Raw genomic sequence first — 24,700 nt, 5'->3', positions numbered from 1 at the left:
TGTTTCTTTTATAAAAGATGTGTACAAAAAGTAATTGTTTCATTCAAAAATTTGTTAATAAAATGCTTTCTTGTTTATCACATATGTTCAGAAAATCATTAAGACTATTTATTCTTAATTATAAGTCATTCTCCTTCATAATCTTTTATTTATTTACGGTTTCCATTTTGTAAAAGTTAATCTATTATTTATCATATAATGTAACATCTGCAACACCAAATGTTACTTCCATAACAAATTAATTTGCATTTCTTATAATTATAAAAATTTTTTTTTTTTAAAAACTAGAATGTTTTTGAATTGCATAATCCCCTAAATAAATATTAAAAAACTTTCTTTTTTTTTAAATTTTGGAATAAATAATTGAAATAGGAAAATTAATTGCCTATTGTGCAATTTTGATATTTGTGAGTTACAACATCCGTAAAAGTAGATTTTTATGTTTAAAAAAATTTCAAATTCTGGAAGATAAGAAAGAAAGTTTTAGAACAAATAGACTGGACCCCAAGAAAAATATTAAAGCTATTTTATGATTTTTAAGTTATAAGCATTAAAAAGTCGACAAATGCAATGTCCTTAACAGTTGCCTAATTGCTCCAAAGTAAGACTGGTCCAACCAATATCTAAATAAGAAATCATATATTTTCAGAGGCAAGCAATAACAAATAATTTTTTAATTATATAAAATAAAACCAATGCAAAAATAAAAAAATTAATTAGCAAAAATGTTAGAGATGTAACATAATTTAAATGATTCAGATAAATAGCAGATTCTATAAAGCAGTGTTCCCCAACCCCCGGTCCGTAGATCAAATGGTACCGGGCCGCCCATTTCATTGAAACTAAATTTAAATTCCCAGTTCATAGTTTGATTAGTTAAATTCTTAGTTTGAATTCCTGGACATAAGCAACACACTTCGGGTGTCATTGTCTCGGATTACCCCCAGAGGGAACCGTCTCATTGCACAGAAACAAGCTCAGGATTCTCATTGATTTAACGTTCTAGTAAGTTAAAAAACTTTATATTTGTTTTTTGGTGTAACTGTATTTTATTTTGAAGGCATGTTTAAATACAATTAAATTAGAATTAATAAATCAAAATAATCTAAAATATAAACAATCTACGCCCCCCCCCCTTAGTTGGCCACAGTAAAATTATGAAACGTTGTCAGGTCCGCGATGATAAAAAGGTTGGGGAACACTGCTATAAAGTATATACTACGGATAACAACTGACAAAAGAAAATTTTCACTATTAGCAAAAATGAGAAAGAGTAAAAACAAGAAATTATTCCCCCACCACTTTTTAATGCATAAGTTTTACTCTAAATACTGTACATATGATTATTATGCATATGACAGTACATATGATTATTATTCATAATAACAAGACTATGTTGAGTTAAATTACTTAATTATTGTTGAGTTAAATTCTGGAAGATAAGAAAGAAAGTTTTAGAACAAATAGACTGGACCCCAAGAAAAATATTAAAGCTATTTTATGATTTTTAAGTTATAAGCATTAAAAAGTCGACAAATTCAATGTCCTTAACAGTTGCCTAATTGCTCCAAAGTAAGACTGGTCCAACCAATATCTAAATAAGAAATCATATATTTTCAGAGGCAAGCAATAACAAATAATTTTTTAATTATATAAAATAAAACCAATGCAAAAATAAAAAAATTAATTAGCAAAAATGTTAGAGATGTAACATAATTTAAATGATTCAGATAAATAGCAGATTCTATAAAGCAGTGTTCCCCAACCCCCGGTCCGTAGATCAAATGGTACCGGGCCGCCCATTTCATTGAAACTAAATTTAAATTCCCAGTTCATAGTTTGATTAGTTAAATTCTTAGTTTGAATTCCTGGACATAAGCAACACCCTTCGGGTGTCATTGTCTCGGATTACCCCCAGAGGGAACCGTCTCATTGCACAGAAACAAGCTCAGGATTCTCATTGATTTAACGTTCTAGTAAGTTAAAAAACTTTATATTTGTTTTTTGGTGTAACTGTATTTTATTTTGAAGGCATGTTTAAATACAATTAAATTAGAATTAATAAATCAAAATAATCTAAAATATAAACAATCTACGCCCCCCCCCCCCTTAGTTGGCCACAGTAAAATTATGAAACGTTGTCAGGTCCGCGATGATAAAAAGGTTGGGGAACACTGCTATAAAGTATATACTACGGATAACAACTGACAAAAGAAAATTTTCACTATTAGCAAAAATGAGAAAGAGTAAAAACAAGAATTTATTCCCCCACCACTTTTTAATGCATAAGTTTTACTCTAAATACTGTACATATGATTATTATGCATATGACAGTACATATGATTATTATTCATAATAACAAGACTATGTTGAGTTAAATTACTTTTGATGGGAAAATGTTACACAGTAGACAACAATAGGGTTTTATGCTAGTATGAAGTTTATAATGCTTATCTAAGCTTTCCTTCAGCAAAAATCTTTTTTTGCATATATTACAAGGATAAGGTAATTCATTTGAATGAACAACTCTGTGTCTCATTAAATTTCTGTGTTGCGTAAAACCTTTATTGCACACTATACAAGAATAATTTTTTTCTCTAATATGAATAAGATTATGTCTCTCTAAATACTGCTTTTGAGCAAATCTTTTATCACATACATTACAAGAGAATACCTCTTTTTTATTCTTAGAATGATCAGACATATGTTTAGTTAACCGCGATTTTATTGCAAATCTTTTATTACATAAATTACATGAAAATGGCTTGGTATGAATCATACGATGACTGTACAAATTGTTTCCAGTTGTGAACCTTTTTTGACATATACTACAAGAGTAAGGCTTCTCTTCAGAATGACGACGACTGTGTTTTCTTAAATATGCCTTCACAGCAAAACTTTTATTACATATCTTACATGAATATAGCTTCTGTCCAGTATGAATAATATTATGATCCCTGAGAGTAGGCATCGAAGTAAACTTTTTATGACATATGTTACAAGAATATGGTTTCTCTCCTGTATGAAATCTCAAATGAAGGTTCAGATAGCTCTTACTTGTAAACTTTTTATCACATATATTACAAGAATATAGTTTCTCTCCAGTATGAAATCTCAAATGAAGGTTCAGATAGCTCTTACTTGTAAACTTTTTATCACATATATTACAAGAATATAGTTTCTCTCCAGTATGAGTTCTGTAATGTATGTTCAGTTGGTTCTTTATGGAAAACTTTTTATCACATATATTACAAGAATAAGGATATTCTCCAGTGTGAATATGAGAATGCATTGTTAAAGTTGTCTTGTAGGAAAATTTTTTATCACATATATTGCAAGAAAAAGGCTTTTCCTTACAGTGAACTACAGAATGCCGAATCAATAAATTTTTTTGACGAAACGATTTATGACATATGTCACATGAAATTGAGTTTTTTGCAGACATGGATGCAAATATAAAATATTTTCAGTAGTTTTTTTTTCCTGCAGAAGCAACACTGAATATTGTTCCTTCCTTTGAACTTGATAATTTATAAATATAATATAAATATTTCCTTTTTTTTTTCAATCTAAATTGGTTAGCTTCTGTCTAAGTTATTAGTGAATGAAATTTTTTTAATGCACAACAAATACAACTGCTTAAAATATGTATACTTGCAATATGATTTAAATACTAAGACAATGTTTTCTAAACCAACAAAGAATTATCAAAAATAAAAAAATTCTCCCAAGAATCAATGCAATTCAATTAAAATATTTTTTTTTCCTTTACTTAAATTTAACAGAGGTCTTATAAACAGAAATACTTAAATTTATGAAATAGAAATGTCTTTGTAAATTATTATGCTTTTAATGATCAGTAGCGATTACTTTCAGATAACTGTACCATCAATATATCATCAAGGAGTGAAATATCTTCCCCTCTTGGTGTAAAAACGGATCTCCTGAAAAAGGCTGAAGAACTATGAAAGAAAAAGGAGAATTTAACTCAAAGAATTTTAAGAACAAAGAAAATTTAACTATGCAGACAGATATTTAAAAGACATTTGACATTTTTGTATGCACACAAATTCTTAAAATCACAACTTATTTCAAATATTATTCAAAATAATAAATATATAACTAACTTTTTTAACATGCACTTGTGTTTATCTTAAGTATCAATTTTAAAGATATATGTAGACAATAAACATCTGCTTATAGCTTTCTTAGTAGTAATATCTTAATGTGACAGAAATAGGCCAAGGGGCACGGGCAGGGTTGCCATGCGTAATATTTTTTCACAAAAAAATAGGGATGCTGTATTGGCGGGGTCTCTATTAACTAGGTTTGGAATTGGTAACTAATTTTAAACCATAGTTTCTACTACAGAATAGCAACAAGGAGATGATAACGTCGGATCAATGGGCTTTTCGCACTATGATTGGCTGTTGAGTATCACTCATGGTTGCAAGAATTTGAGAAGTTATCGCGTTTATTGTGAATTAAAATAAAAATTTCAATAATTTTGTGCACGCCTGTTTGTGTTCTCGCGTAATCTCGTACTTGGTGTGATGAAACAATTGGTTCATTGATGGATTGTGTTTACATTTATTTCGTAAACAGCATAGTAAACAGCCACTGGAAAAGAGGAGATTTGTGCTTAAAAAAGAAATTAGGCGAAAATGTTTTCGAATTTTTCGATATTTATAAATGTAACAATAAAAATGAATGTTTTCTTTGCTATGTTTATTATTTGTTTTTAAATAAAATTATGTCATTTTGATATTAAGAGTATGTTAACGGGTACTCTTAAATACTTTTAAATTAGTATTCTCTTTTAAAAGCTTAGCTGCAATATTTATATAATTTTCTTACGTTCTGTTGTAAGGAAAAGAAAATTCGGATCTAAATTAAAAGAATAATTATGCCATGTAATGTCTAATCATCCTATGCATATTTCCTAACATTTGTACTTAATTATTAAGCATTGTAATTGTAACATAAAAAATAATTCTGCAGTAAAGTTCAAATTGATGTTTAAGTGTTTATATATTATGTTTATTCGACATTAAAAGTGTTTCTACTTATAACATTTTTGAATGAATTTGTAACGAGCAGTTTTAATAAAATGAAATTATGGCTAGTTAATAAAACTATGGCAAGATTTAAAAATTATCGATAAAATTTTTATGTGGTTATCAATTATTATATATTTATTTGGAAGTAATGAAAAGTAATAATATATTTGTGAATCTAAGCACATCATGATAAACAATAATATTGAAATGATAAAAATTCTGTGGAAATAACAATAATATTGGAAATGAAAAAAATTCATGTTACATGAAATTTATTTTCGAAATAGTTGACTACTTACTTTTATGATGATAGATTAGATTTTTGATTACATATTTACTGCTGTGTATTAAGAGTTAGGTCAAATGTGCATCAAGTGGCTAGTATAAAAATGTTGCTTTTTTTAAACTTACCACTGCCTTATTAGAAAAACAATTTTGTAACAATCAAATAATAAATATATAAAAATCTATATTTGAAGCATATAAGAGTAAAATTTTTTATTTTTTGATTTAGAAACTATCAATTAAAATGATCCTTTAAAATTTGAATTATATTTATATAATAAGTAGAAGGAAATATTAGCAAAGGAAAAATTTCATAATGAGTCATTCCACAACAGATCAATCACTTTTGAACTGACCCACCTACTATTTTAATGAAATTTGGTGGAGCATGCACACATGATAATGTAAACAATTCGAACAGTTTTTAATTTGAAATTTGTCCAAGTTATAAACACGTGAAAAAATAAAATTTTCATTGAAAAAACCACTAATTTGCATGCATATAAATAACTGCAACTTTTTTTTTTTTACTTAAAAAAAGTTACTTTAAGAACTTTACTTTATAAGTTACTTTTTTTTTTACTTTAGAAGAAAGTAAATGGTGTTTAAAAAAAGATTTGAAACACCATTGCAATAGACCTTTCATTTGATACCTTATATGACTTTCTGAGGCTAGGTCAACTTTCAAAGCAACCTGATTAGGCCTTTGACCTGTGATATGTGATCTCAAAGAATTACGAAAGAAATATTTTTTATTGACTGCAACATTCTTCTACACCTTTCAAATTTGTAGCATAGAAATTGAAATTTAAAAAAAAAAACATTAATTATTGCAAACCAAAATTTTTATTAATTGAAAGTGGTATGCTGTACAACTTTTTTCCCCTTTAAGACATTTCATACAATATACGTAGAAAACTGAGTAAAAAGCCTAAAATTCTTAAACCAATATATAAATCAATGATCATTCATACCAAAAGTAATATTTATCCCATACTTTTGGCTCCTAAAATGTATCGAAAATAACATTTTTATTTTTAGCAAGTGTATTATATTTTTCTTATTAAAAAATGGTTTACCTTTTGATATGCAAAAAATATTTAAAATAGTTTCGAGATATGAATAACATTTATTTCATAGAAAATAATTTATAAAATTAAAATTATGATTATTAACTCTGTTACAATATGTTATGAACAGAATTAGTAATTTTTTAAACATATAAGCATTATAAAATTTTATGAAATAGTTAGGAATGATGTAGTGCTATTTTTTTGTTAATTATTTTTATCTCATCAGACGGTATGAAAAAGTCTTAACCTGTTGTTGTTAGTACTTCAACCTTCTAAATGATCCATGATTTATTTACTTTCAATATCAAAGGCTTCCGTGGGTACGAGTATGACAGTAAGGGTCCATGAGGCTGTAGAAAACGTATCTTAACTTCTTCGTAGTTTATATTTACATCTAAAATACATCGTATCCACCATTGACTGTACTGCAAAATAACAACATACCCTCTAATATCTTCTAAGAGCAGTTCTAAAGGATGTAACACCACTGACTGGATCTTACTTTCAGATGAATTTGAATACATTTTCTTTTTAATTGATGTGTGGCTTTCGTGTCTGTTTTAATTGATTTTTTTGTGTACCGGAGATTGTGTGGCTTTTCTAAAAAGTGTCTCTATTTCTCACAATCATAATATGATTTTATAATACACAAAATTTGTTTATTGATGACAATATTAAAAAGTCTAAATAATTTACTCTAATTTTTATTTCATTAAAGTTTTTTTTAAAAGTTTTTTACAGGATTGTTTTGTGTTGGATGAATATCTAATTTAAACTGGTCTAAATGTTGCTAGCATATATATATATATTTTTTTTTTCTGAAAAAGTTATGTATGAATGCTGAAACATGAAGGAAGAAATTTTTTTTACAGTACAACTGTCTCGTTTTATGTTAAAAGGGCATTTATTTTTTATGCTTTGTTTAGAAACATAAGGAGACCAAAGAACATCTTAAGGGATTGTGGATCTCATTTCAAATCAACTTAAGTAAATAGAATTAAATTGTTTGTTATTATTTGAATTAACAGTATTTGTTTATGCTTACATGGTTACTGCTACTTTATAGCCTAAAATAAAAATTTTTTGCTTTGCAATCTAATGGAGAAGTGTATTATTTCTTCTTAGTCTAAATCAACTACAGTTTAAATGGTCATAAAAAGTATATTAAATTCTTAATTTATTTACCATTTGTATCAATGTTAATGTACTCAAAGTTTGGTATGAAATAAAACCTAATATAAAAAAGAAGCTGCTTTTTTACATAGTCTTAAAAAAAAGCTACAAGTAAAGTAAAGTTTCATTTTTTCATAACAGGTTACACATATATATTTTTTTTTTCATTTTTTTATCATGGCTAAAATAAATTTTTATACATTTAATACAGAAAATGAGATTTGTTAAATATTTAGTTAATTTTTTACGCATGAAAAAAATATATATATAATTTTTATTTTATTTGCATGTATAGAATTGGCATTTTATTTATAATCTGCACTAAGGCTCTTTCTCATACTGTTTAGCAGTTTTGGAATTTTGACATTTTTTTAAAAAAATTATTGGATATAGCTTTTCTTATTTTATTTATTTTTGTCGTTTCTTAGATGACCCTTTGACTATTCTTGGGCTGCAACCCGCAAACAGTAAGCCTATACTTATCCCCATGATTCATGCATAGAATGAAAAGGCATTACTCCATTAATTTAACAGTACTTTTTATTATTTATTTTTAATTGTTCATTTGTAAAATCGCTGTTTGAACTCTAATGCACCATTGAAAAAGATTTTCCTTAGAGCATGAGTGGTGAGTTTTCATTGCTTATTACTAAGGAAAATAGTGAGGTTAACTGGTAATCAATAAATAATGTTTCAATTTTGATTTGCTACATTTTATATATGAATTAATTGTATTTGAAGAGAAGTGTGCTTAGGATGGAGCTCAAACTGGGCCGACTCTTTCTAGATGAAATTTCATTTATAGTTTAATGACAGCATTACCAGAATCGACTATACTGTTCCAAACGTCAATGATATTAAAAACTCTAAGAAAGCTCATCAATATTTGCAACATGCCTGATAAACCTAGTATGAAACACAAGGATAAAAGCAGCAGAATTTTATTTATTTACTTTTTTTTTTCCTAAGTGCCTTCGACATTCTAAATGCTCCTCAATATCGTTTGAACACTAAGTTGTTCTTTTTTTCGTAAGATCTATGTAACTTTTTGCAATAGCTCATTCTAAAGAGCGGTCGAAAATATGAGCACAAATGCTATGACAATTCGCATTTCAGTTGTAACTATGAAGTTAAATTCAAGAATTTAAAAATATTTTTACATTACAGTAAAATTCATTTGTCCAAAACTAATGTTGAAGTTCCTTTAAGAATTAAATATTATTTGTATTTTATTCATTAATGATTATAAAAAGAAGTGTATTTTAAAAGGTATGAAACATTTTATATCATTCTTAACATCATAAATTTTCAACATAATTTTGAAGAGACGTAGTAATTACAGGAAGTTAAAAAATTATATTTTTAAATTTTAGGTATTAGAAAAGCTATTTATCTTATTTAAATTTGATTGTGAAAATTACCTAATTAATAATCACGTAAAATACTGTACATCATACAGGGTGTTCTGTAATTACATCTAATACGTTGTAAAAGCTGCAAATTGATATTTCATAGAGGAGAAAAAATGACAACGTCATCGTATCAGTTAAATTAATTGTTAAATAGGCGGTATGAAAAATAGAAAATCAGTTTGAATGACCGATGACACACGAACGTGTTAAGTTTTAATCGCCTTCTAAGTATTGTTTTCTCTAGTAATCACAAGTTTTTAGCCAATCCCACCTTCATCAGTCATGATTCATTAAATTTTGATTTTTTTTTCCTTGCCTAGTTATTAATTTATGACAATGTGTGTACTCGTTTTTTTTACTTAAATTTCATCAAGGATTTTAAAAATATACATTATGGTTGAACTTTATGAAATGCCCTGTTTAAGTTGAAACCTTTTATTGTTTTTAAATGAAATTATTACGACAACCAGTTTCGACAACAATGACTGGAGTAGGATGATTTGAATGCAGTCATCCAACTCCATCCAAACTCAAATATGTTATGCAGTTTAAGTAATGATATTTAAGAGCTTTAAATCTGACTCTAAAAAAAAAAAAAAAATCGGGATATTATTGAAAAATGTGATTGGAGCGCGTGATTTTTATTTTATTTCATAATCGTCGTTCAACAGCCGACCCAATTTTGGGTTTACTGTTACCAATGTTCAACAACGTCGCCTTGTAATTTTGGACCCAATCCAGAAGACCAGGGAACTCTTGGATCAAGTGTTGGGAAAATTTTTTATTGAAACTAACCCGCGTTTGCGTTACACGAAGAAAAAAACCACGAAATCCCATAATCCGTCTACCGTGGAGGATATTTTACATCAGCACTGTAGTAGGTGCGAGCCGGGTGCGGAATTCGTATCGACCAGCCATTATTGGGATTCGAATCTGGTTCAACTCATTCGGAGGCGAATACTTTTTCCCTTGGTTCCATCTTCACTGAGTATTAACTCTACAGGATGTTCCAATTTTATTGATTGGTACCAATTTTATTGTTTTGTCTAAATTTAGTCATCTTCAAAATGTAAATAGCAATTCAAGCGTAATTTATGGAAATAAACGGTTTTTTTCTCTTAATCCGCAACGATTAATGAGAAGCAACCATGAGGGTTGATCAGCAACGTAAGCAAGGGGCGGAACTTTCCAGTTTTTAATTATAAAATTACAAAACTACGGAGTTGAACATTAGTGGTCGTAAACCCAAAAAATGGGTCAGCTGTTCAACGACGGTTATAAAATAAAATCTATATTTTAAATAAGGCGAGTGAAAAAGTCCACAGCCGGCCGAAGACTGCCCGTATAGTAAATGGTGACTGATGCAAGTTAAATCTATCGAGTTGCAAAGTCCTCCATGTTCCTATAACAAATCAAACAAAAATTTCCTTGTCTACTGAATTTGTTCAAAATTAAAAGGTTACAGAGTTGAACATTAGGAGTCGTAAACCTAAAATTGGATCGGCTGTTCAACGACGGTTATAAAATAAAATCTATATTTTAAATAAGGTGAGTGAAAAAGTCTTTCTCACAGTTCAAATAAGGGGGGAAATCAAAACTGTTACTCAATGCATGATTTGAAACCAAAAGTAGATTACAAGACAGGATGTGAATATTAAAGTGCAAAAGCGTTTAGTTTAGAATAGTAAATTAAGAAAAGGACTTCGACAAAGGAATAACATAAAAAGATAAGTTGAAGCGTTTTATGTCACACACACACACATATATAGGGAGGGGGGAGAGACTCCCTCCACTCTATAAGTACTGCCGCGATCATAATTTTACTGCTTATAATCTTAGCTTAACTAAATTACGCCGAAGGAAAAAAAATGTAGCTTTAACTTAAACTAAACTCAGTGGCGCGACAGCCCCTAGGGGGCCAAGGCCTACTAGGCCCATCTCAGTTTTCTTGACATTGGGCTCTGGGGTGCAGGAGCAGATGTTCCAGTTAGGTGGTCAGCCGAACGCGGAACCCCCAGTGCATGTTCCCAAGCATGCTTGGTACTCATTTGTCTACCCACTAAGGGATGAAAGGCTGAGTCAATCTTGCCCGGCCTGAGGATCGAACCCAGGACCTGTGGCACGGGAGCGCGAAGCACTACCACTCAGCCACCGGGCGTCTAGCTTTAACTTACGATAATTTAAAATCTGTTCTCCTATTTATATCCAATTATGTTAGAGGCCATGTGTCCTTTTCGCTCGCACTCACTTGTTTTTTCCTATATTTTAAAAACATGAATGTAATTATAAATGGATGCAGAATTTAACAGAGTATTTATAGTTTGTCTAAGCTAAGAACTCCCCCCGCCACATGGTCTGAGACCGTCTGCTGCTATGGATACAATAATAGCGTATTTCAGGGAAGGTAGCTAGCCGACCGGCCTGTGGAAGGGTTAGGGAACTGCCCTTGCACCAGAAAGGTTCTGGGATCGAATCCCGGGCAAGGCATGGATGTTCTTTTCTTCTCTGTACTATCTGTCCTTACTGTGGGAGCAACGTTGGCCCACCTAATATGGTGCCCTGTTAATGTCCGAATTGACGAAAAATGTTAACACAGGCGGGCATTGAGGGGGAGGGAAGGTAGCTTCTCTTCACTCTAGGGCTAACACAATAGACCGAAAAAAAAGTCCTCTTACTCTCACCGAATCTTAGCCAAAATCTGTCCTAAGCAATGACCCCACACTCCTTGAAATAGTTAGACCTCGTTACCATAGTCACCGCCAAGGGTCTTGACAAATGGCTAGGCGAGTTTTTACTTTAGACAAACTATACGTTAACTAGTTCATTAAACATTTTTTTAGGAAAAATTGCACGTTGAGACATAAAGGTTTGCCACCCCTGGACTAAACCATCCGACAGAGAGCAATGAAATTTGGCATACTAATAGTTCGTCGCACGAAGGTTACTGTTGACATTAAAACATTCTATTACAAACCGTTCGAGTGAAAAACGGATTGGAACTTTCTTGCGTCATGTCCACTTAATTGCATGTTGGATAATCGAATAACCCGCTTACACGAATGGAACCAAATCATTTTGTATGCAACTAATGTTAAATTTCCCCGTTTAAACTGACATTCTTTGTTTTTTGTCCCCGCCTAATTGCATGAAGAAGAGGTACTGAAATGAAAAAAAAATTATTTTGGAGAAATGCTTCACTAACTAAAATGAAATTTTCGTTTTTCAGTTAAGATAAGGATACAATAGGTGGTCACTTCAAAAGGGTCCTGTTCATTAGTTGGTCTAAGCAGGTGTTAGGGGTAAAATTGAAAAAAAAAATCAAATCTTGCTGCTAGTTATACATTGAAGTGAGCGACGAGTGCTTTACATCTCATTGACTTATAGTTTGTTTACGGTAAGAACTCCCCCCGCCACTAAATCTGAGGCCGTCTGCTGCTAAGGAAACAAGAATAGCGCATTTCAGGGAGGGTAGCTTCTCTTTACTTTAGGACAGCGTTTTCCCAAACTTATGACTTTTGTGTACCTTTTCTAAATTTTTCGTAACGCTGTGTACCACTAATAAAAAATGAGTGCATTTTTTACTATAAAAAAATTGCACAAAAGTTAAAAATCACAACTGGCTGTTGACACCACTAATTATTAACTGCTAACTCCGTAAATTTTCATGGCTAGCTTTGTTTTTAAATAAGTTTGTTTGAAATTTTCGTTTATTGCAAGATACTTCGCATAAGGACGCGTACCCTCGCTAAACTGTGCCCGTATCCCTGGGGGTACGCGAACCACACTTTGGGAAACTCTGCTTTAGGGCAATATGAAGAAAAAGATTCCCTTTCTCTCTCCCACCCGAGACAAAATATATCCTAAATAGTGACCCACACCCCTATTTGAAATAGCTATACCTTGTTACCATAGTCACCCCCACGGGTCCAGACGAATAGGGGAGTTCTTACTTTAGACAAATTGTACTTACTTACACATCATTTAGAATTTTAAAAAGGCACAGAGTGATTTGTTTTGTAGTCAAGATTTGTGGTCCCCTCCTGGTGCGCTATAAGCTTAATAAGAAAAAATTTCAAAAACGTAACACATCAGTATACAGTGCAAGGGCGCCAGCAGAATAATCTAAAAGGGGGTGCAACCCTCTAATAAACTAATCCCCCCCCCCCAAAAAAAAGAAGAAAAAGTTTAAAAAATTCCGTTATTACATTTTGTTTTGTTATTACATATACTTTCATTGTTAATTTTCTTCAAGATTCATTTCTTCATTATTTTTTTAAAAAAAAAGTTCGAATTTGATAGAGGGGCAGCAAATTCATCAAAACAATGCATCTGAAGAGTTTACTGCAATTTTCACGAACGCAGAACACATTTACGAAGAATCAGGCATTGAAACGAATCGACCTCGAGTGGCATCTAGACAAGTTCATAGATCGAATGTGCCTTCTGAAAACGCAGAAGAATTTTTTAGGAGATCAATCTTTATTCCTTATTTGGACTTCATTATATCTTCTTTAAAGACCGTTTTTCTTCTACACAAAGAAAAGCATTTTCACTCTTACAGCTTTACCCGAATGCGATGAACAAACTGGACGAAGTGTCATATCCTGAAGTTTTATAAGATATATATACTATGTATAAAGATCTGCTCTCATCGAATTTCATCACTGACGCTACAACGTGGTACGAAATGTGGAGGAATAGAGAAAATTCTTACGAATCCCTCGAATACATCGATTTAGTTATTGAAGTCACAACGTTTTATCCGGCTGTAGAGGCGGCAATCAAAATTGGCCTAACTCTTCCAGCTACTACGTGCACTATTGAACGCACTTTTAGTACAATGTGAAGCATCAAAATATGGAATAAATCTACAAAGTCTCACGAGAGATTAAGTAGTTTGTGCCATAGAGTTGTATTTCAACTCTATGGTTTGTGCATGCTCAGTGTGCATAAGAAAAGAATCAAAGATGACTCAGAATTTATTGAAAACGTTGTAAACAGATTTGGACAGCAAACAAGACGATTATAATTCTTGTTTGATTAAACAATTCTTTAATTGTTTATGTATCAATGATTAGTTAATTATTTGATTTTGAATAAAAATATTTTTAATAAAAATTTTTTATAACAAAATTGTTTTTCGGTATCTCCTTAATTGCTTTTAAAAAAAGCCAGGGGGGTGCAAGTGCACCTCCTTGCACCCCCCTGCCGGCGCCCTTGATACAGTGTGTCTTTCTCTTAAGTAAGAATAATTATTGCTTAATCCAGAGAATAACTCTGAGAATGGTTGCAAGTTCAGCGAGAAAAGGATGGATTTGAATTAATCGGGGGGGGGGGGACAATGAATCTGGGAAACGATATACTTAAAAAAATTCCAAACTAAAATAGCTCATTAATTTGGAAATTCTCAAGACGAGGTTAGAAAAAAAAATAATCTGAATATGCGTTTGAAAGGAATACGCAATTATTCATGAAAGTCTTAATAGAAACTGAAAATCTAATTTTGATAAATTGACAAATTAAACGAGTATAAAAATAGTCTTCAATTATAGATTTTTTCAGAAGGGATCAAATAATATTTTAGTACCTATATATTATACTATTCACTAATATTGATTTATTTTTATATAACTTTAAATGACATTTATATTTTATGATACTAACACAGATACTATTAATCAAAATTGTTTATTGATCATAAAACTAAGTTTATTTAATCAAAACACTATACTTTGCATTAAATACAATTAAAAATAAAATTTCGCAGAAATTTAGGATAGAATATTGCACTATCCTTTTAATCGAATAACCCGCTCAATTGCATAGATTTCGCTGGAACTGATGATATTCTTTTAAGCGGGGTTGACTGGTTAAGCCTTAGCCGTTGTTTCCTCAAAAATCTTAAAGATAACATCATTGATACTTTATAGATCTATTTAATAACAATAAAAAAGAGTTATTGCTTGTACTTTATTTAGTTTTTTTTCTCGCTATGTCATAATTTCAATCAACAGTTCCGCAATTGACTGATTGTTGACACGTTCTCAGCAGATCACCGAAGTCGAGCATCACTGGCCGCTGTCAGCGTGCGGGTGAAAAACTACTTGGATCAATCTGTGAAGGGACCGAGGGTGTGAGGTATTGGTCCTCGTTAAAATGTTATACGTACGTACTTGACTTCACGCGCATGTCGTCGGTCTATCGAAGCGAAGGGAGCCTCACCTGTGCAGAGTTCAAAATTGTGATGGCATGTCTTCAGATGATTGTCAGGAATGTTTTCCAGACCGTTACCAATAGCCCATTGAGCAGCTTTAGTGCGACGTAAACAACAACAATGAAAAAAAAATTTGCGTGGTAGCACTATATCACCAAATTATCTCTAAAGTTATCTGAAATCACGTATTTAATTTGTCACGTCTGTCAAAATGTGTTTCGGTATAAGTAAATAATTTAAAAACAGCGGTAATTAAAATAAAATAAAAATTCTTTTGCAATGAAAGGCAAAATTAATGGGAAAGTGGTACTAATTTGCTTAGGAAAAACGTACAAAATTACTACAGTGTTATTAACCGCTGTCCCTCTTTTCTTTTTCTCTGGCCTTTTAATTCCTAGTAAGAATATATATATATTTTTGGTATTCTCTCTTTAAAAATAAAAAGTCAAACAGCTGATAAAAAATATTTGTTAGATTACGGAATTATAGATTTTACTGAAATATAAAATTCAAAATAATTAGTTTGGAAAAATCTTTTTTTGATTCATATTCAAAAATGTATTAATGATTTTGTAAATTAAAAAAGTTTCAATTATAAATAACTGCTTCGCTAAGATTTAAATAACTGTATATTAGTTAAATTGTTTGAAAATGAGCCGCGTTTGAAATATTTGACTTTTTATGCAGAAAAAAACATGGTGTTTCACGTTATATTTCATCTCACCAAATATTATTAAAATCACCAAATATTATTTCTCACTTATCCTGACATGAATAAATACAAAGAAATAATGAAAAAAAATATATTTAATGAAAATTCTGAGTCAAAGTGTTAATGCTGACACTCAGTTCATTTAAGTAATGTAATAGATGCATATTGAAATACTAAAAAGTAAGCCATTATGTTACAAAAAGCAACATTTATGGAGTACAGGTGCTTATTCGTTTAGATTAATCGTAAACAAGCGCCATACTATTATTGCCGCCAATGATGCTTAATTAATATAGGTAATTCCTTTTATATAAATTAAAAAAATTACTTATTTACAAAAATTTCAAGTTAATGGTAAATTTCGATATTATGCCTAGTAATGCTGAATACAGTTAATCTCAATTTTAATGGGCTGAACTACAAAAAACAGGTTTTGTTATGTTTTTGCTTATTAATTTTGTCAGTATATACCTTTCAGTTTTGTCCACGATTTCATTGGGTTTTTCAGTATCGAGTTATTGTTTTTTAATTTTATTAATCCTGTTCGAAGAGTGGATATTCAGCTAGTTGAAAATAAAATAAAGTTGAATTACAGTTATAAAAATTAGTTCGTTAAAAATAAGTTAACTAACGCTTTTGGTTTCCCAAAACTCTGGTTTTTTTCTCAGGTCAAGAGCTCTTGCTCAATACTTATCAATATTTTAGTCAAATGACTTCTAAACGTACTATTGAACGTATTTTCAAAATTTTAATTAAATATAGTAGCATTAAATTCTAACTTGAGATTCATTTAAATCTAAATAGTTGCAGTGTTAAAGTAGTAGCACCTTGGATACATATGTACTATAAAATAGTATCTTTCTCTTGATATACATCTTCAAGAAAGAATAAATAAATGAGATATATTTTCTTTTGAATATATTTATTTTTAGTGGTAAGAGTACAGCATATGTAAAAAGTATAAAAAAGGAAGAAAAAATTCTGAGAATTTGAAGCACGTATATTTGTTTTTATTCTTACACAATAGACAGAATATGATAGCTAGCTTGACTCTATGAAGGTGCTTGCAGATGCAATCATATAAGGTCTATGACCACTACTAGTGGCATCATCCTGAGAAAAAAAGCAGCTAAGTCTTTCTTTATAACTATTGCATAGCTGCCAACCTTAGGAATCAAAAATTAGGAACACTATAAGAGACAAAATTGTATGCACTAATTACGAGAGTAAGATAAAAATTTAACTATTAAATCATAACATTAATAGACATATATTTAAATATGTAAATTAGTAAAACAAAACTATAAACGCTATCTTTTGTGGGAAACTTATAATATTAATATTTTATAATTAGGAATACCGGTATAATATATTAAAAACAAACATTACCTAATAATATATAATTATTTATCTCAAAATTATAAAACACAGGTAAATAATAATCTACATCATAAACAAATATTTCTGATGCAAGTGTTTAAATACTACAAAAAAAAATTTCCAAAAATAATAATTTAGTAAAATAATCAGCAACAGACAGCTATTGGAATAATATTTTCCAATAAAAAGCTACTAAAAATTACTTTAGCACAATAATCACAGGATGCGTGCTTGTGGCAATCAGAAAAAAGGATTGGTTTAAAATCAAAAATTTTATGAAAATTCAGATTTTTTATAAAAATATCAGATTTTCAGATTGTATTCCGTGCCGGAAAATAAAGAGCTTAATTATTTTTATGAATTTTAAAAATATACAATTATATTTAATACATATAGCAAAATCAATGACTGAAATGTTATCTTGTTACGGTACAGAGATATTCTTCAAACTAAATGAGAATCTGCATAAACCATTGTAGAAAATCAAGTCCTGGTAAACATATCTCACAGAAAAGCTTTAAGCAGAAAATGCTGTGAGACTATTCCCCGGGACAAACATGAATCATCAGTAGAATCCAGGCAAAAGCTAGAAGAGAACAAGTTGATTCAAGCTTCAAATTAATATTGTAATCAAGATACCTTTTTAAGATTTCAACCAATGGTTAAGTATATAGATAAAAGCACAACTCTTCACCTTGTGAATCTAATAAAGGATTGCATACATTAGTTTGAATCAATTTGAATTACAGAGTGAAAGAACATTTAGCACAGAAGTATACGTTTTAAGTTATAAGCACAGATTAACACAAAAAAAAAATTAATTATTAAACTTGGCATATCCATCTTTTTCCATGCATATGGCATACTTGCGACACTTTCAGAGTGGTCTCACAACTCTTTTGGGTGGAAGCATCACTCAAACTTATACTCGGGGATTTGACACATCTGTCACTTTAAAATCAAGACATAAAAAAGGAGTGTAAATTATTGCAACGTTAGGTTTGTTGCTCGATTTTTTCTTTTAAATTCTTTTTGCAGATCCCCAATTTAGTCAGGTTACTTACATCTGAAAGAGAGGGGAAGTGTCTGATTAATATTATTTAATATTTCTATTGCAGCATCAATCAGGGTTTACACATAAAGACTAATGGCTTTAAGAACAAGACAATCACAGGACATTACATCACAGCATTTAATAGTTAGTCACAGGACAGATTTTTTTATTATTTCTTTACACAACCTAAACGACCCCACAGACAATTGTTCAGTTGGTGTGTGCACTGTTGAGTAACTGTTTACCCTAGAGACAGCCATGTAGGCTTCTTAAAGGCACGAGTCCATGATGGATCATGGAATGTGCATGTTGTGTTATCCCCACGCTGACTTTTATTGATGAGCCAGTACATGTTGATGTGTTTGTCTGTTGTTCAGGTTTGATTGCACTGCTCCCAGTTTTTTAGTATCTAATCATCTAAATTCTGTCGACATCACCAGTTCTTTAATGAATATTATTTTCTAAACCTTTTTCAAGAATAAAAAATAAAATCATAAATTAATTTTCTAAACTTATTAGTATCTAGATCAAACATTAAATTAGTTTTTATTTAGAATGCAATAAATGCCACGAATAAAAACAAAAGTAATAAATATTTTTGAAATAATCAAATTAAAAAATATATATATTATTAATTTTATTAATAAAAAGAGGAATATGCTAACTGGAAGGGCACTGTCTTTTTCTTAACCAGGGTTTGATTAAAGACAAATACTGATAAACATTAAAAGATCATTTAATTCATTCAGACTTTAATTATTTTATTAACACTGTAATAATTTATAAACAGTGCTGTACTAACAGTAAACAATCCATACTATAACAATACAGTTGGGGAAAAAAACTCTGGTAAATGCCACTGTTTATAATATACAATTCTCTGAATAATCAAAACAAAAAACATTATAGTAATAATACAGAAAGATACTAACTGAGACACTCGTATTAGCTTCTGTTGAGTCTACATCTCATTTAAGCTAACAAAGAATAGAATTAGATTAATCTCCGTGCAATCGGAAATTTTTTATAATATCTTTTAGTGTTGAACAATATACCCATTGCTATTTTGAAATAGCAATGGGCATTATTCATTAGCGTTATTAGCATTATTCATTTAGTATATTTTACCATAGGCGTTTAAAGTGGAAGAGAATTTATAATTCAGGGACAATGCTCTAAACAATCTTTCCTCTGTGCTTTAAGGGTAGAACCAGAATCATTGAGAGAGAGAACTAGTCATAAAATATTCTATTGCATCTAAACATTTTTCTGCATTGTGTAAAGTAGCACAGAGAAGAATATTAGAAAAAAACACTCTCTACTGAATACATTCTGAATATTTTTCTTTACAGTATCATAGTACTAAATCTGTTCAAGTACTGTCAGGGATCTGTCCAGACATTTTGTGAAAGGTCCATATTTGTAAAATTGAGAAAAAATTACTCGTAATTTGTGAATATAAAATAAACGTTAAGTCACATTCTTTCAACCAGGGTCCTGCTTTTGTGAATTTGTGCAAATAGGGTCTGCTATTGCAAAAAAAAACTTTTTCAAGGAGTTCCCAACATTGTAAAATTATAATTAAAAAAATTAAAATTTAAAAAATAAACAGCAATTGCTGCTACTAAATTAGTGATGCAACATACAAATATTTGGCATTTTGCCTATACTGCTGAACGTAGAATATTCATTTCGGACGAATAAAGGAAGAAGCGTCTGCCGAAGACAAAATTTATTTCGTTTACATCTGACGTTCTCCCCCCTCTCCTGGGAAGGGTTTATTCAATTAACAAAACAATAATGAAGATAAACGAATTTGTGAAGGGCCTGAGTAAAAGATAAATTATTTTGTGAAATGTCCGTTTTTATGAGAAGATATTTTGTGAATAGTTTGTTAACGGACCCAAATTTCTTCTAAACAGACTTCTGACCATGACTACTCTTTCTTATTTGTATGGGATGAGTTCTGGTTATCTGGCTAAATGTCAAGACAAGATTACAATATTTTCATATAATTAGTATATAAAGTTGTGTATATATACACTTCCTTTTTTTAGCATTCTTCAAAGATGTTTGCCAGTTGAATATGGACCTGGCAGTTCAAGTGTATGTGATCTTAACCAATACATTCATCCACAGATAAAGCTGATTCGCAGAACATTAGCCCAAGTAAAATTCACAAAGTTTTAATTACTTCATTGAATTGCTTTACAGTGACGTTTTCAATATCAACAAAATGTTGTATGTTTCAATATCAACAGCATATGCTGATCTTTTAGCAAGAGAAATTTCTAAACTCTTGGTTCGAGAAAAACAACTCAGGAATATTTCTGTAATGTGATCCGCCGCGACAACTACAATCGCCAAGGTGTTCAACAGATTTTAAACTTGCAAATTTAATAACAAACAAATAAAAAAAAATACATGTAGATAGTTGCCCGGGGGTGGTTACGAGTTATACCTTCCGAGTTCTAGTTCTCTTCACTTTTTTTTAGACTGGCTGCCCAGAATTATTCTTCCACAGATCACTAAACAAAATCTCCCCAATAACCCCACAAATTTTATTAACCACAAAAGCCAGTTTTTTAAAGTTGGGCATTGTACCCAATTGCACATCATTAGTTCCTTTATTTTTAAAAAAAGCAAAACAAATTATTTTTTTATAGCACAACCATAAGTAATATTAAAAAATAAATAAATCAGTATCTGAATTAGAATAGTTACACAAGATACAAACAATGCCAACAAATGGTTTAGATACATAATCATTGAATATGTAAATAAATTACATTTTAACCTACCAACATGAATTAAGACAAAAACACTATCGTCCCTTCACAACTGCATACTTAATTTGTCCATACCGATTCCAGGGTGTGCAAACATCGATATCCCATTTTCATTCAGCATTTAAGTAATTAGCTAAATACTTCTCCAGGGAATCACCTAATTAAAAAAACAAAACAAAGTATTTTATTAGTTTGTATTTTATGAAGAGAAAGAAGAAATATGAAAGGTTTGCTTTACATTGTCCATTTATATGTAAACTGTCAAAAATCTTAGGATAATGAAAAAAATACAATTATAGATATAGTTTGAGAAGTTAAATAATTGAAAAAATTCAATTTCATATTAATATCCAATAAAGATAACTTGCTAATCTGAATTATCTTCTAATTTATTATAGTATTTGTATTATTTATTTTAAATAAAACAAATTATTGAGTACAAATTGATTTGCACATAAATGTGATACACCTACAGAATAAAAATTTTTTTTGAAAGTATGCATGCTCATAATTTATTCAATAGTTAAGACAACCTAAAAGAATAATAATGAATGCAGTAACTGTGAATGAAAATGATAAATATTATCTAATTTTGTTCCATTTCTCTCAGAATTTTTTTTTAGATTAGTTTACAATAAAATTGAAACAAATTATTTTAGACATGATCAAAAACTCTTCACTATTTTTAAGAAAATTCAATATTAAACTTTCTATATAAAATAAATTTCAATTAGCAATATATTTCCTAGAAAAAAAAGATACCTCTGTATTATGTCACTAAAATAAACATAAATCAAGTAATTTAACTAAATGAAATTTCATTACCAGTGTTTTCACTACAGCGCGAGAATCTCGCATATTTTTTTTTATTTTCCCGCATTAAAAAATGATTAACGCGAGAAGTTCGCGCACTGAATTTATCAATTTTAAAATGCACGAATCTCTTGAATTTTGGAAAAAATTTAGTCTTCCGCCATTTTGAAAAAGACATGAAAACAGCTACGACAAGTGTTGAGAAAAAAAGTGAGTTCTTTATAAGTTGTTTAAAGTTATCTCTAGTTTTCGCTGTTAATGAATTACCAAACTCCCTCATCGACAATTTAGAGCAATTTGTATAAGTTTAAGTCTGTGAAAACTAATCTGGAAGACCTGACAAAGAGTATGAACATGGAAATAACTTCAACGAACTTCACTATTCCATAACAGAAATAATTGAAGAACCTATGCTGGCAGATGTAGAGAATAGGAAAGTGTGTGCACAATGCTACAAATTTAATTAGTGATTCCGAATAGTTCAGCATCTGTTGCAAGGTTATTTAGCCCCCAAACCGAATTAAAACAAAATATCGTAACAGATCGATTGGTAAGCATTTGAGCAAACCTAATGAGAATAGCTAATGAAAAAGTAGATACAGAACATTTTCGATATGATAATGCAGCAAAAATATTCAATGTTCAATGGTTTAGAAGTCAGAAGATGTTAAAAAGTTATTATAATTACTTAAAAATATTATAATAAATTTTTAACATCTTCTGACTTCTAAACTCAGAATAGAAAAAATAGAAATGTTTTTTTTCCAAGTCTATTCCTGTTTTTTTAATTTTTAGAAATCTCACTTAACTTTTTGAAATCTCACCCTGTTTTTGAGAAAGGGTGAGAAATTCTCTCCATTTTTTTTTCAGCAATGAATACACTGATTACTAAGCTGCTTCACACATTTTCGACAGATCAAACAAAGGATTTCTAAGGAAGCAGAGAAAAACTTTGATAAATGAATTTTTTTTATAACGATTTTCTTAAAATACATACATTTTACAAACTATTTACTTCAAAATCAAAAGCGTGGTATTCACAGATATTTAATAAAATTCATTAATCTTTTTTGAATTTCATGTAATTTTTTTAATATACTGCTATGAAACGTACACTAATATTATAAATCTTTAATTAATAAGAATTACCTGTAATTAAAACTTTCACGATGATAAAATATGAAATCCCGCGCAGTTAAATAGAGAAAATGGCTTCCTCTAACAATAGCTTTTGTTTAAATAACGCCAATTGCTTTGGCGAAAAAGTTTGTAGGGTCAATCAATATAGGGTTATAAGAAGATTGATGGATAAAAGCTAGCGTCAAGCTCACTCCGCCCAGTTATCAATTCCTAAATTGACCAAATATCGTCACAAATCTGGTTCTCATTCGAAGCTCCGATTTCGCAGACGCGAATTTTGATGAACGAATTTTTGGTATTACCAATTTTAGTATTACGACTACTGATATTCAATTCCCTAGCCTTGTAATTTTGAACAAGGGAACTCCTGGATCGAGTATCATGAGAAATTTGCCGTCGTGGATGGCTTTTTGAACCACGAAAACTTCCCATGGTTAGCCTGGCGGCAAGGTGACTCTAACCTACGATCCTACAGCCACTGAGGATATTTTACATCAGCACTGTGGTAGGTGCATGCCGGATGCGGAATTCGCATCGCTGGGATTCGAACCCGGTTGGTTCATCTCATTGCAAAGCGAACGCTCCATCCCCTGAGTCATCACGGCTCATAGTATTTGATTCAGTTTTTTTAGACATCTCGTCTGAAAATTGTTCTGCTTATAAAAAATTAACGAATGGATTGAAATAAATTCGTAAATAGATATTGCCTAATTTCTTAATTATCGAAGTACAATTTTGAATAATTAAGTCTTTTTTGAAAAAAAGCTTGAAAAATCAACACTTGTTTCATAAGTTTCTCATAAGTCCTACAAATTTATAGTAGTGGTATTAAATTCACATAGTACGAATTAATATTTTTAAAAACTACTTTACTGTTTAGTGTTCTGATTATAACATTTGAAAGTTGTTCTCAAGAGCGTGGGTTCGAATCCCTTGGTTGCCTGTCGTATCGTATGTAAATAAAAGAGAAAACTATTGAATATTATTTTTTTAGTACAGAATTAAAAGCATTTTTTTTTATGGATGGTTAAACATGTAAAGCTAAGCACAGATGGTGAAATGGGTAAAAATTAGTTGTAAGATTTCCGATTATTTTTTTACGCCTTTAGTTATTTTACACAAACATACCAAATAAGGGATAACACTCAAAACGTGGCATAACATTCAGGCAACCATCCATGGTATAACTAAGCACCGGTAGCGTTAGGGATAAAAACTCACCATAAGACTTCCGGGCTACTAACGATTGATTTTTACGCATAAGCTTGGAAACGTAAGCCAATATTATTATACTTGTAGTGTTCACAATATTACGCGTTCTTTCAATTTAACTTTCAATATAACATATAACAAATCTATTGAAATATATTGCAAATCTATGATGCTACCCAAAAAATAACAACCGGTGGTATTTTACGCAATTATAGCCAAATAAGGGATAACACTCAAAACGTAGCAAACCTTACACTTTATTTATGCTGTAACATTAATTTTCTTAAATTTGCTCTCGGTTCACGACCTGCTAGAATTTATAAATTACAGAAAACTCATATAAATGGTAAAATTTCGCTTAAATTTGATAAAATATTGCAATA

General features: G+C 30.3%; 1 protein-coding gene and 1 long non-coding RNA gene across 2 annotated transcripts; both read right to left on the bottom strand.

The window, feature by feature from the left end:
* Positions 1-2,237: 2,237 nt before the first annotated feature.
* LOC147811862 (uncharacterized) lies at positions 2,238-4,206 on the bottom strand. Its single transcript, XM_087161511.1, has 2 exons — positions 4,128-4,206; positions 2,238-3,962 (listed from the first exon to the last, which is right to left on the bottom strand). The coding sequence occupies exon 2, from the start codon at positions 3,443-3,445 to the stop codon at positions 2,375-2,377; it is 1,071 nt and encodes a 356-aa protein (XP_087017637.1). The 5' UTR covers positions 3,446-3,962; positions 4,128-4,206; the 3' UTR covers positions 2,238-2,374.
* Positions 4,207-16,970: 12,764 nt separating this feature from the next.
* On the bottom strand, positions 16,971-23,214 carry LOC147811861 (uncharacterized). The gene is made up of 3 exons (XR_015433164.1): positions 23,115-23,214; positions 21,165-21,309; positions 16,971-18,375 (listed from the first exon to the last, which is right to left on the bottom strand). It is a non-coding gene; the product is annotated as an uncharacterized LOC147811861 (long non-coding RNA).
* Between the last annotated feature and the right edge of the window lie 1,486 nt (positions 23,215-24,700).

Source organism: Parasteatoda tepidariorum, chromosome 4, assembly GCF_982258835.1.
Source record: "Parasteatoda tepidariorum strain Cologne lab strain chromosome 4, Ptep-v5.0, whole genome shotgun sequence".
Lineage (NCBI taxonomy): Eukaryota > Metazoa > Arthropoda > Arachnida > Araneae > Theridiidae > Parasteatoda > Parasteatoda tepidariorum.
This window is presented reverse-complemented; position numbering and strand designations above follow the sequence as displayed.